The sequence below is a fragment of the Pholcus phalangioides genome, unplaced genomic scaffold (assembly GCF_987345545.1).
Source record: "Pholcus phalangioides strain wild (caught in Gottingen) unplaced genomic scaffold, Ppha-v1.0 ptg000013l_1, whole genome shotgun sequence".
Taxonomy (NCBI): domain Eukaryota; kingdom Metazoa; phylum Arthropoda; class Arachnida; order Araneae; family Pholcidae; genus Pholcus; species Pholcus phalangioides.
Genome location: NW_028301606.1, coordinates 5,898,737 through 5,911,358, shown reverse-complemented (window position 1 = coordinate 5,911,358; position 12,622 = coordinate 5,898,737). Strand labels below are relative to the sequence as shown.

Sequence of the window (12,622 nt, the reverse complement as noted above, 5' to 3'; positions counted from 1 at the left end):
TCACACAACGTGGGTCATGCAAATTTTCTATTCTGGGGGGGGGGGGGGGGGGGGAATGGAACATGAATGTTCTTACTTGGATGCTCGTCAGCTTTCTCAGCAACTCATCCTCGAACATTTCAATGCTTCTCTTGCTTTCCGCGATCTCTCCCGTTATCGCCGAGCGACGGTGCTCCAGTTCCTGGAATTATCGACTGATATTTACCAATTACTGTGGAAAGACTCTTACTCTACTTGACAAAAAAACTGAATATATGTTCACCACATTCATGGGCGATGATTATTATCGATATAAATGTAATATATCGCATAAATGCATATCAATAATAAATGCATATCAATAATAAATGTAATTAATCAATGTAATGAAAACTACTTCACCAACTCTGGCCGTATCACTATTTACTGTAATGGATTGGCAAGAAGGAGTTTGCACCTGGGATCGTGACAGCAAACTTCACAGCAGTAGACGACCATCTTACCACTACGCCACTCGGGCGACCTGCAATGAAAACTGTGGAATAAAGAGTTTCTACGGCTCGTAGTGATACAATCCCTACCTTTCTTTCTGAAAGCATGACTCTGCTCAAGAGTTGATCCTCCAATCCTTTGTCCGTGACAGTGAAATCAACGACCAGAGTTTTGGCACTCACTTCCGGGCTCATTTTAGGATTCGGTGATTTGGTTGTTATGTAAATCTTGAAATTAGGCATCACGTCACACTCTTTCTCTCCGACCATAACCTGTAGTAAATCAATGACATGAATTAGAGTAATTAGATCGTGTATAATTATCATGGCTTGTCAACGAGAGACGAAGAGGCGTAGCATCAGTTATATATGCTGATCATACCAACCGAGAACAGTTTAGGTCAGCGTTTTTCAACTTTTTACAGCCCATGACCCCCCTTTGTACCATATTTTTTTTTCTCATGGCCCCTCTGTCTGTCTTATCCAGGACCTTCATCCAAGATCGAGACCATTTCTACTTACCGAATTGAATTTAATCAAAACTAAACTTATTACGAACAAGAATCTTATAAATGAAATCGATCTTCGGAACATTCGGCCTGGTACGGATCCAGAGAAGGAGGGTGATCATCCCTCCCAAGGGTGCTGCTGATCAGACGTCTTCCGGACCTGCTCGTAATCTCCAGTTACCTATCGTATTGTCACATTGTTGAAGAACTGAAAAAATCGACACCTTCCTGGCTCTTCACAGCAAAAAATAATCCACTAAAACGACTAACACTGAAGGTTGTGCTGGCATTTTCCCTGCAAAAATTACGAAATTTTCTAAATTAGCTGATTCGACCCAACTTTGACTATGGCCCTTGGGTCAGGAAATTGATTTTCCTGGCCCATTGAACTTTTAGCTGCCAGGCCTTTCGTAAGCCGCTGCAATAGCCCTGAGGGCAGGACTCGGCAAGAAAATCCCTTGAATATAAAGAACTATAAAGGAAAAATAAGTCTGCGAAATATGTGCAGTGAACAGAAAAATATTTCTGTTTTGTACAGTGTTGTTTTGCACCAGCCATGCACAAATAATTCTTCAGAGTATATGTTATACGCAATTCGAGAATTTAATTGTTCGTACAATTGCACCATTTTGTTTTATGATGTTATTCTGTGTATGCAATATTTCGAACACCATGTTTGCATATGAATCATGTTGCTCGTGTTTGAATTAATACAATTTCTGTCTTATTCCGAGGACCCGTGATGTCACCATGTGGTGACTACGACGGATAGTGTCCTTATGTAATTTTTTTTCCATCCAGCGCTTCCCCTACACGTTAGAAATTCCTCAGGAATAGGTGCGTTTGGTTTAATAATCACTGATACCTAATACCAGAATTCGGCTAACACACAATATATGGTACCACTGTTGGCTCTGTTTTAATGCCAAGATAGCTCCAGATAGTTCCGGTTTAACCACTTTACGATCAAGGACGTAATATTGTGTCCAAACGCTAGTGAAATAAACTCAAACAAGTTGTTCTCTTTGTTTCTTTCCTCTCTCTTCATCATCGAGAAGCTTTGTTGCAACCCTATGATTTTCTTTCCTGTTGGTTTTTTGTATAACCTGATAGTGATTTTTTTTTCCACATAAGAGATATATTTTTCTTATAAGAGTGAAAGAGAGAACAGGTAGGGTGAGGGTGAAAAGAGAAACCCACTCTCTTTAAGTAATTTATACTGTTTTACTCTTTCAATTTGTGGTTTTTTTTTTTTCTTTTCTACTCTTTTCCCTTTTCAAACGTGGGGTTAGGTTAGGATAAGGTCACCATATCTATCGCCGAGTCGTCAAATACTGAGCATCCGAATTTCTTCTCAACCGCTTATAAGCGAAGGGGTTAAAGGAGCGGCCATGATATCCCTGGTGAATTTCAAGATGTACCCGAACAAAGAATCCCCCCCCACACACATATTCCGAAAAATGTGCTGCCATCTACCGGGGGCAAATACGTCGTGAAGAATTTTGCACTAGAAAATTACCGCACTACATTTTTTTTTTTTTTTTTTTAACTTTTGAAGGAAAAAAACAAAAAACTTTTGTTTTTGATGAACTCTCAAAATTTTTCACGTGAGCAACTTTTGGTCAATTTTTCCAACGAATATGGGGAATTTCCCACGAGTTACCATCACTGGTGTGTCCCCCCTCAATAGATTTACCCTTGCGTATACGCACGCACCTGACCACGCACACATAAAAAATTTCTGGCCAGGAATTCATCAATATTATTGCAGGCGTTCGTTTTCATTAACTTATTCAAGTGTGACCCTCGTGGCCCAATGGATAAGGCACCGGTTTCCTAAACCGGGGATTGCGGGTTCGAATCCCGCCGAGGGTAAAGTGTTTTTTTTTTACCCGTAATTTTTTTAAATGAAGTTTCGGAATGTACAGTATATATAGCAATTATAAAACTTCTCAAAAAGCTATTCGAACACTAATAAAAAAAATTAAATATGCATTGCATATCTCATGTACCAGAGTTACACTTCGATGCGTCACTGTATGTCGTATAGTATAAGATAATGCGATTTGACCAAAAAAGAAAGGCGAGACTGATATGTTCCCAGATTTATTTTCTGCATCATGAGCCATATTCTTGAGAGATTTGAGGATTAAAAAAAAGTTATCGTCGTTCCATCGGACATTTTGACGAAGCTCATTGGACACGTGACACTTGGACTCGTACAGCTTGGACACCGGACAATCGGCAGGATCATTACAATCGATCATTTACAACTCACTAAAATTTAAAAAATAATAATCTATTCTAATTTCACAAATTTGGGTGATCAGCACCGAATTCGGCGTGCAAGCGTCGATGATGTTTCTGCATAATAATTATTATTTGTGCGGGCCTCGTCATGTACAGTACGCTTATAACAGGACCAAACAGTGGGCCGACTGTGACGGTTATTTCGACATAATCTTGTCTTCAAACAGTAATTTAATACTGAACTTTCATCAATAAAATCATTCAAACTTTCATCAATAGCTGGCACATTGTCATCTTCATTCACCCCTCGTAATACGTCGATTGCTTCCTCGATGCTAGTCATGGATACAAAAGCCCAGCCAGGAATTATACGAATTAGTATCCGAATGGTATCGATGAGTAAGAGCTTCCTCACACGGGGATACTCAAATCGAACTCGAGTAGCTTCAACTGGAGAGTTGAGTTGACTTGAACGAGTCGAGAGTTGCCCTTTCTCCCTCACACGGCGCTACCAAAAACAATCTCAATACCCAGGATAATGAATAAAAACGACGCAGTGTTTAGTTCACCTCCTTATCTCTCTGTGCATTATGAACCGAGATAGGAAAAAAAAATCGAATTTTTAGCTATTCTAGCAGCGATGAAGTTGATATTTTATTATAATTATAAATAATTATCATCAACAAACACAAAATCGGGATCCTACTTTCAACGTGGATCCGGTCTTAACGAAGTTTTTCTCCAGTATGTTGTCAAGAACAGGATCGAGGTCATCCCAGACGTCTTCTATGAGTAATGGCCGTCCGAACGACAGGCTGTCCTCTAGGTGCTGGCGGAAATACTTGTTGCCCAGAGTGGTTACCTGGAATAAATCACCAACCAGTGGTTGGAAACATTTTGCTGAATTTTCTGACAAATTTTTAATTTCAAATAGTATTATCAGGGCCGGATTAAAAGAAGGTCCTGAGCACTTGAATAGTTTTGATGCCACCCACCTCCCCGTATCTAAAAGTATGTATTACACGATATCGAATCTATAAAGCGGAAAAAACAACATTAAATGAAATTTTATACATCAGAAGTAAAACTAATCCAATGCAGAATTATGATTTGAATCTGACATGGGGGGAGGAAGAGGAGCAGAGACTTTCAACTTGCAAATCATTAGTAATATCTCTTGGACCATTTTTGTTTATTTTTGGCACATCTTTGAATATTTTGTGGAATTTTTTTTTAACACTTCCCAAAAGAAGACAGACCCTAAATTATAAAAAAAAAATTAAAAAATTTTAAAAACCATTTAAAGATATTTTCTCCCATCGACTGCTGGTTAGGATTTCCACAAAGTGGCTTCAAACGTAACCGCTGAATCTTGGCATGGAAGATAATACATTCATTTTGGTGAACCACGAGTACCTGTTCTTTCATATGCATTTTCGAGTTGCAATCTGTTAGCATTTCTTTTTCTCCTATGGTAGATCGAACTAAAGCGTCTTCATACTCTACGAGTTCTAGATCGAACCACAAAAGGGTGGCTCTAGGCTGTTTAGCCTATGCAGAAGCACACACAAAAAAAAAAATTAATGTTTTTATGCAAAATTTCAAACTATGAGCATACTGGACACTGAATGATTCGCAAAGAAACACGATTTTTTTTTAAACGTGATCCTCACGCACTACCAACAGATCCGTAAGATATGTCCAGGAAATTTGTTAGTGTTAGTAGACATCGGAGAACCGGGATTCGAACCCAAACTTGCCCAATCAGAGGCCACCTCCCTAACCAGGCAACTACTTTTGATGCATTTCATCTGCCTGGGAATTCAGCAGCGAGTTTTCCAGGTTATTTTACTGGTGCGACTTATACGCCAGAGAGAGGTGCCAAAACTGTCTCGCATGGGTAATAATAATTAACTATAAGATAAAACCTCGGAAACCCCATGCAGTCGATCCGCTAATTCTGTAGAACTATCCTTATTCTGTAGAACTTAGCTCACTCTTAAATTTGTCTTTTTTGTATTGATGTAGTATTTATCATATTGCCTGGGAACGATAATGATTTGTTTTATTGATGCGTGGGTCTCACCCGGACACAACCCGAGAACCTCGTGACAAGTAGATCTGTTTGCAATTTGCGAGAGTTAATATGCAAATCGGTAGGCAGGAATTTTATAATTGGTACAGAGCCCCTCCCCCCCCCCCCACCCCTAGAAAAATCGGTCTGTCAAAGGGCCCTCACGATGCTGTTAAAATAAGCTCAAGCTAACTTCAGAGAAATTGCACGAAATCTCATTCGAAAAATTCAGCATTAAAGCCGGGTTTTCCTAGGAGCAGGTTTCATGTGTCGCGCGCAACGTGATTCGCCCAGTTCGACATGCCCTCCACTCACCAATAAGAAAAGCAGTATGACAGTTTTCCTACAGAGCGCAATACACCTCACGACAGAGCTTTTACGTCGGACGTGATTGGCCGACTGCTTGAACTCTCAAAATTTTTCACGTGAACAACTTTTGGTCAATTTTTCCAACGAATATGGGGAATTTCCCATGAGTTACCATCACAGGTGTGTCCCCCCTCAGTAGGTCTACCCTTGCGTATACGCACGCACCTGACCACGCACACATAAAAAATTTCTGGCCAGGAATTCATCAAGATTATTGCAAGCGTTCGTTTTCATTAACTTCTTCAAGTGTGACCCTCGTGGCCCAATGGATAAGGCACCGGTCTCCTAAACCGGGGATTGCGGGTTCGAATCCCGCCGAGGGTAAAGTGTTTTTTTTTTTTACCCGTAATGAGTCAAATGCGTCATTCGCCGCGGTTTTGCCGATATTCTCTTTCACTCTTGTGTGTTTTCTTTCCCTTCCCTTCAAACCGGAGCATGCAGATGACAGACAGAGTAGGTGATGCCAAGGCCGTATACTATAATATAGCCGCCCTCATCTGATGCGCCACGCTAGGAAAACACAAACGCGTAGCGTAATTATGTAACACGTGCCCGCCGGCGCGAAATGGTCTAATTCGGTTCACGCGACGCAACAAACCTGTTCCTAGGAAAACATGACTTAACATGATCTCTAGTTTGTGACATTATCAGTATTTCCGCATTTGTGTCATCCTTTTTGGTGAATATCTTCAACTATATAACCAATCGAAAATTTCAGGATTTTCTGCCGGATGCTTGATGCTGGGCAAAAAATTGTACGTAAAAAAATGCAACTTTTTTGTGGTGCCCCTTTTCCCTTCATGCCCTAAACACGTGCTTATTTTGCTTAATTTTTAATCCGACCCTGAGTATTATCATACGAACCTGCAGGTCGTGGGGCGTCTCCATGTTTCTTACCCATGACTTTCCTTGTCCTTGTGGATCCACTAGAAATGGGTAGCGCACCGCATTCGTGACCAGCGCACCGTTTTGGATGGACTGTACATCGTTCGGAAGGCCCCTGACGCACCATTCTGAAATCTGAATGTGCACCAGCCACGCATGAGTTATAATGCAATGCATAAAATATCATTTTATCAGCTTCAAATGTTTTAGTTTCGATTATTAGAAACTAGATGTCACCACTGAGGATACAAAGATTTGATTTCCCACGATTGACAGTATGAGGTGGTACTGTGGTGGTAAATTACTATGGAAAATTTCCCATATTCCTGGGAATATAGTTACCATCCGTCCTCGTTTTTGGTGTCATTTCAAGCTCCCCCCCCCCCCGGACCTTTCGTTTTAGAAAGTTCGTTCTTTTGTCATCCTTTTAAGAGTTCCAGAACCATTTTTCTTTCCAGGGCATTTTATTTTCATTCGGAAACATATTGTATCTCCACATTGGTATGTGTGCGTGTTTTTCCTACACATTTTTACACGCTTCGGCCAACGCCCTCGAAATTCCCTGACGAATCCTTAATTGCCTCCAAGCATTGCTGATGCTATTCTAACCATGACCCAGCTTGCCCCTTGATGAAATGAAAAATGCAGTCCGAAAAACCGCTCAGAAAGAAGAAAACCACAATATCCATTTTAAGAATACTTTACCATTGTCTGCTTACCAGTAGCAGGTGCCTTGTACTTAAAGGGGATTACCTATTTCATTCAAAAATAAAGATAGTAGGATACAAACAACATTCAATGCTTATGGCAAGAAAAAAACAACTCTCAAAAAGATGGAGAAAAAGCAACAACTTCTGAGAGCAGTGCCGTAACTAAACAGGCGCACCCTCACAGGGCCCACTTGGAACGGGGAGGCCAGATGGGACGTAAATGCAGGTTCTTGTACAGGGCATAGGAATGGCTAGTTACGGCACTGTCTGAGGGTCTAGAAAGAAACCCCTTATTAAAGGCACAATTTATTAAAAGCGAGGGGAGACGGATCATTACTTTTTTCCCCTTTGTTTGCTCGAATTCGAGATCCGATGTTTGTGTTAGACCAGTGTTTCCCAAAGTAGGCAATATTGTTCCCTGATGGACGATGGAATGGTCCAGGAGGCAATAGAAGCTACGGATCTAGCATAGGATCCTATGGGTTCACTTGAGTTGGGGGCGATGAGACAAAAAAGTTTCTGATGAAGGGGGCGATTTGCGTGGAACAAAAAGTTTGGAAAACTATGTGATAGACCAGCGGTTCTCTCAACCTTTTTTGACTCGCGGATCCCTTTTAAGTAAAAAATTCTATGGAGGAGCCCCGTAGGCCAATTTTCTAATTATTCATCAAAGTTACTGATTTATTTTCACTATTTAAAAATATTTATAATAATTATTATTTTTTTTTATTTTACTATTTTTTTTATTTTCTTCGAGCGGCCGCGGAGCCCCTGGAGAGTGCACAAGGAGCCCTAAGGGCTCCGTGGAGAACCGGTTGAGAACCGCTGTGCTAGACATACATGTCAAAATGTCGAGGCATTGAAAGTCCAAGACTATTGTATAGCTTTTTGGACGTCATCATCCTATTTCCCCTTTCTGCCTGGTCTGAAATTGTGAAGGAAAAAAATAAATAAACAATGGAGATGGCAACATTAAATAAGGTTGACAACTGTAGGAGCGACGTATTACTTTTTGCACATCATCTCACAGTTCTTACCTCTCACAAACATATACTATATCAAAAAAAAACATATACTATATTTAAAAATATATATATAATTTTTTTTATACTCAATGTATGTTTGTATATATACAATTTTTTTTGCGTATTTTCAAAAGCCGGCCTGCCCCTCCCCCTAAGTGACGGGCCTGAAGAAATACCCAATTATATTAAGCCTTCTAACAAAAAGATAAGGACCTTGCTGTGAATATATTATTGTTTCTTTTTAGTACAGTGGCGCCACCTGTTGTGAGCAGAGGTAAATGAGGTCGCCAAGGAGCTAAAATGTGTGTTCTTGTTTGGGATTTCAAAAATCTAGTGACCCTTCCTATTTATCGTGATTTACAGTCTCACCGTCGATTGATCGACCAAGAGATCCACGACATCCAATTCATCGCTCGACGTAATATTCCTTCGTCGAATTTCATCGATGAAATCCTTCATGAGATCGCGACGGCTTTCTTGGTTGAAAGGACCAGCGTAGGATAGGAAACCAGTGGCTACCAGAATGTCACCAGCCAATCTAAAGGGGACCACAAATAATGATGATATATACAAATATGAGTCAATATATATTCCATTTATTCCATTCATTATTGGATATATATTAGAACTGTTTTGTAGAATTGTTTCACTTCCTGAATTAGTACTTGAAGATTGAGTTCATGAAATTGTGCGGGTAGTATATAAAATTTCGATATACAATGATGTGCCAAAAAAAACTGGTACTGACGATCGTTTGCAAATGAAGCAAAAATGCAAACAATCGACGTAACTCGATAACTGGTTGCCTATATAAAACAACAGGTAGCTGGGGAGGCTGTAAAATCGGTTTTCTACTATGTTTATCATGTTTAAGTGACTATGAACGTGGCTTTGTAGTGAGATGGGTCACAGCTTCTCCGAGGAAGAGCTGAAATTTGGATTTTCCCGCACAATCATCACAAGAGCGTGCCATGAATATAAAAAAATCAGGGGAAAAAACATCTCAAATCTCTCCGATAAACATGCCGGCGGAAAAAAAGACCCTGAAGGAACGGCACCACCGACTGCTGAGAAGATATATATATATAGCAGCACAAAAAAATCAGAGACGACACTATATACACATTCAGACTGTTAAGCACACACACTCACACTTCCGGCACACTCCCTCGGTAGTAAATTGTCCATGGCGATAGACCGGAGGGGTGCTCGTTTTAAAAGAAAGAAAAGAAAAAGACTGTGATGACAAGGATCGTCCTAGGAGATAGACGTGCGCACACACACACACAATGCTGTCTCAAATCTCTACATATTTCCAATGTTGCGTCATCAAGAAGTATCAGCACGAGAACTGTGCAATGGTTCCTCTTTGATATGTGCTTTCAGAGCCCAACTCGAGTACTTTTGATGACCGCAAGGCACAAACTTATGCACCTCGCCTGGGCTCACCAGCACCGCCATTGGACTGTTGACGACTGGGAACACGTTACCTGGTCTAATGAGTCGTAGTTTTATCAAGCTGATGGACGTGCAGCGGAATGGAAAAACCTCTCCAAAACCATCGGCCCATGTGTCAACAAGAGTCTGTTCAAGGTGGTAGAGGCTCCATTATGCTATGGGACGTGTGTATTTGACGTGATATGAGACCCCCTGATAAAGCTACAGACGACTCTCTGTATAGTCATCAGTACGTAAACATCTTTTCCGATTACTTGCACTTATTCATATCCTGCGTCCTTTCCAAAGGGCTCGGACAATTCCAACAGGACAATGCGACACCACGCACGCCGGAAGTTGTGACCGAGTGGGTCCAAGAGCAGTCGCTCACGCCGTAGGTCACCTAAATCCCCACACATGAACATTATTGAGCACATATGGGATTCCTTACAACGTGCTATACAAAATTCAAAATCACATGACACCGTTATGGAACTTGAGGCTGCCCTACAAGAATCATGGTGTCTATTGTCACCAAGACACCTTCACACATTAGTGGAATCCATGCCACCTGGTGTTGCAGCAGTTCTGTGTCTCGAGGTGAGGACCAACGCGATATTTGGTGGGGGGGGGGGGAGGTGTACCAGCTTTTCCCGTCACTTCAGTGTATTTCTGGCCTTTAAGTGTGAATTAATAAGACATCGATAGTAGTTCTAGCCACACCTTTCAGTCCGTTGTTTGAGAACTTCGCTCTCCTGCGTCCATCTTTCGTACTCTCCAGAAAGTTCAGATATGAGAGTCGTGGCTCGTTCCATCTTGCAACTGCAGACTGCGGCTTCCTTTAAGAGACTCTGCAAAATAAGTAACGAGTTTGAATCGATTAAAAAAATGAAATTCACTGAAACTCCAATGATGCAAGTGTACATTATATTCATGACTTTATAGTCATCTTTCTGCGTGCATTCATTTGCCGATTTCTCACTAGTGATTTGGAAGACAGATGGCAGTATTCCCCCTTCTTAATATTACAGTAACCCTAAAAGACAGTAGTTTCCAACCGGTAGTGCACATACACTTTTCGAAATTTGGAAAGATGCAAGATTCAAAAAATTGTTCTTCACTTATTGATTCCAGCAACTGTAACTAAATATTCATTTGATTCGATTAAATTTTTTTAAATGGTTTTTTTTGCCTGAGTGATGACCACAACAGTATCAAATCCTGCACCCAGTGGCGTGGTGGTAAGATACTCGTCTACCAGCGTGAAGGTTGCTGTCACAGTCCCAGGTTCAAACCCGAAGGAAGATATAAATAAGATATTTTCCCCTAACGAGCTAGACGACGATAGACATCGCCTTCATTTCCAACCCTTCTCATTAACGGTAATAAATTGCGATACGGCCAGAGTTGGTGAAATAGTATCAAATATCTTGGTCCAACATACTAGTAACACAAACTGTGGAATATTTTAGGTATTATTTTATCAATCGAAATAGAAAAGAAATATAATCGCACCCCGTCACCAACTAGGATTAAAATCAGACTCGGCGCAATCGACCTGTTGTGGGAATACATTGGAAGTCGAAACACTCCCATTTTCGGCGCAATCGACGCGTATTGTGTGTGAAAAAAATAAACTTTTGCTACGCGAAATTCGCTTGATGCATTTCCGCAATCGAAAGCCAAAAGATGAGAAATTAAAATATCGGGGCGATTCACATTTTTTTTCAAGAACTGGAAAATTCGATTTTTATCCTCATTTCAATTTTTCTGAATTATCTCTCAGTCGTTGCAATTTATTTTTCCATCTCGCGCCCGCAAAAATGCTCCTCTGCCCTGGGGCACACGAGGTTAAGAACCAACTATCGACGACTTCCACGGAAAAAAAGGGACGGAGAGGAAACCAATGAAATGGCATAAGAAAATCAATTATTACACAATATGCTCGGTTATGCAAGTTTCGTACACATCATTAGGGCTAGGATAAGTCACTCGCGCATTTCAAAATTCAAGCCTCTGACGCGCTTCCATCCGTATTGCGTCATGCAAGGCAAGTGCTTGCCCCAAGTACATATTCGATACTGGTATCCAGTCGTTGTGATGTCATGTAAAAATGTATTTGGCTAATGCCCACATTTTACCAGACCAGACCAGAATTGAACTTTAAGCCGATTCCCAGCCCGCGAGGGCCAACTGCCGGCATAAAAACTGGCCAAGAAGGCCTGTGAAGAAGAAAATGTGTACATGTTTGTAGATAGATATGTGTTTGCATGAATGTGTAGTGTATGTAAAAAGAACTGGTCAAATTGGTGAAAAGTCATGATCTGGCTATAAGCAGGCAAATGTCATCACAGTTCACAGAAGCAGGCAAATGTCATCACAGTTCACAGAAGCAGGCAAATGTCATTACAGTTCACAGAAGCAGGCAAATGTCATCACAGTTCACAGAAGCAGGCAAATGTCATCACAGTTCACAGAAGCAGGTCACACAATCTGCAGCTTGCAACATATATTCGAAGTGGAATGGGGGAAAAAACATCACATGGGAGTCGTGACGCAAAAACCCCAGCTGTAACATCAAAAATGCAATACAGGTAATAAAGTTCTGTTTCAACTCAGTGCATCAGAAATTAATGGGGATTTACTATTGACAAATTTTATGTAGCAAAACAATCCAAAATTCAAAAAGAGTCTTCTCGCTCTTTTTTTTTTTTTTACACCTTTTTCATATGTACATCATATATAGGTCAAAGTTCAATATGCAAGTTCAATTGGGAAATATATATGTATATACAGAATTCAATAATGAGAAGGTACAAATCGAATAGATGCGAATAAATGTCAAAAGTGGATAGATACATAGTATGCAAGTAATGTGAGTATATACAATTGA

General features: G+C 40.6%; 1 protein-coding gene and 2 non-coding genes across 3 annotated transcripts in view; 2 read left to right on the top strand and 1 right to left on the bottom strand.

Moving 5' to 3' along the window:
• LOC149078498 (dynein axonemal heavy chain 5-like) overlaps nt 1–12,622 on the bottom strand; it is a 146,803-nt gene that overhangs the window by 33,456 nt on the left and 100,725 nt on the right. Inside the window, exons 58-63 of the mRNA XM_089241005.1 lie at nt 10,453–10,580; nt 8,662–8,830; nt 6,537–6,692; nt 3,936–4,091; nt 561–743; nt 77–181 (exon numbers count right to left, since the gene is read on the bottom strand). Of these exons, the coding sequence (XP_089097131.1) occupies nt 77–181; nt 561–743; nt 3,936–4,091; nt 6,537–6,692; nt 8,662–8,830; nt 10,453–10,580 (897 nt within the window). The remainder of the gene's footprint in view (nt 1–76; nt 182–560; nt 744–3,935; nt 4,092–6,536; nt 6,693–8,661; nt 8,831–10,452; nt 10,581–12,622) is intronic.
• On the top strand, nt 2,782–2,854 carry TRNAR-CCU (transfer RNA arginine (anticodon CCU)). Its single transcript has one exon. It is a non-coding gene; the product is annotated as a tRNA-Arg (tRNA).
• On the top strand, nt 5,924–5,996 carry TRNAR-CCU (transfer RNA arginine (anticodon CCU)). Its single transcript has one exon. It is a non-coding gene; the product is annotated as a tRNA-Arg (tRNA).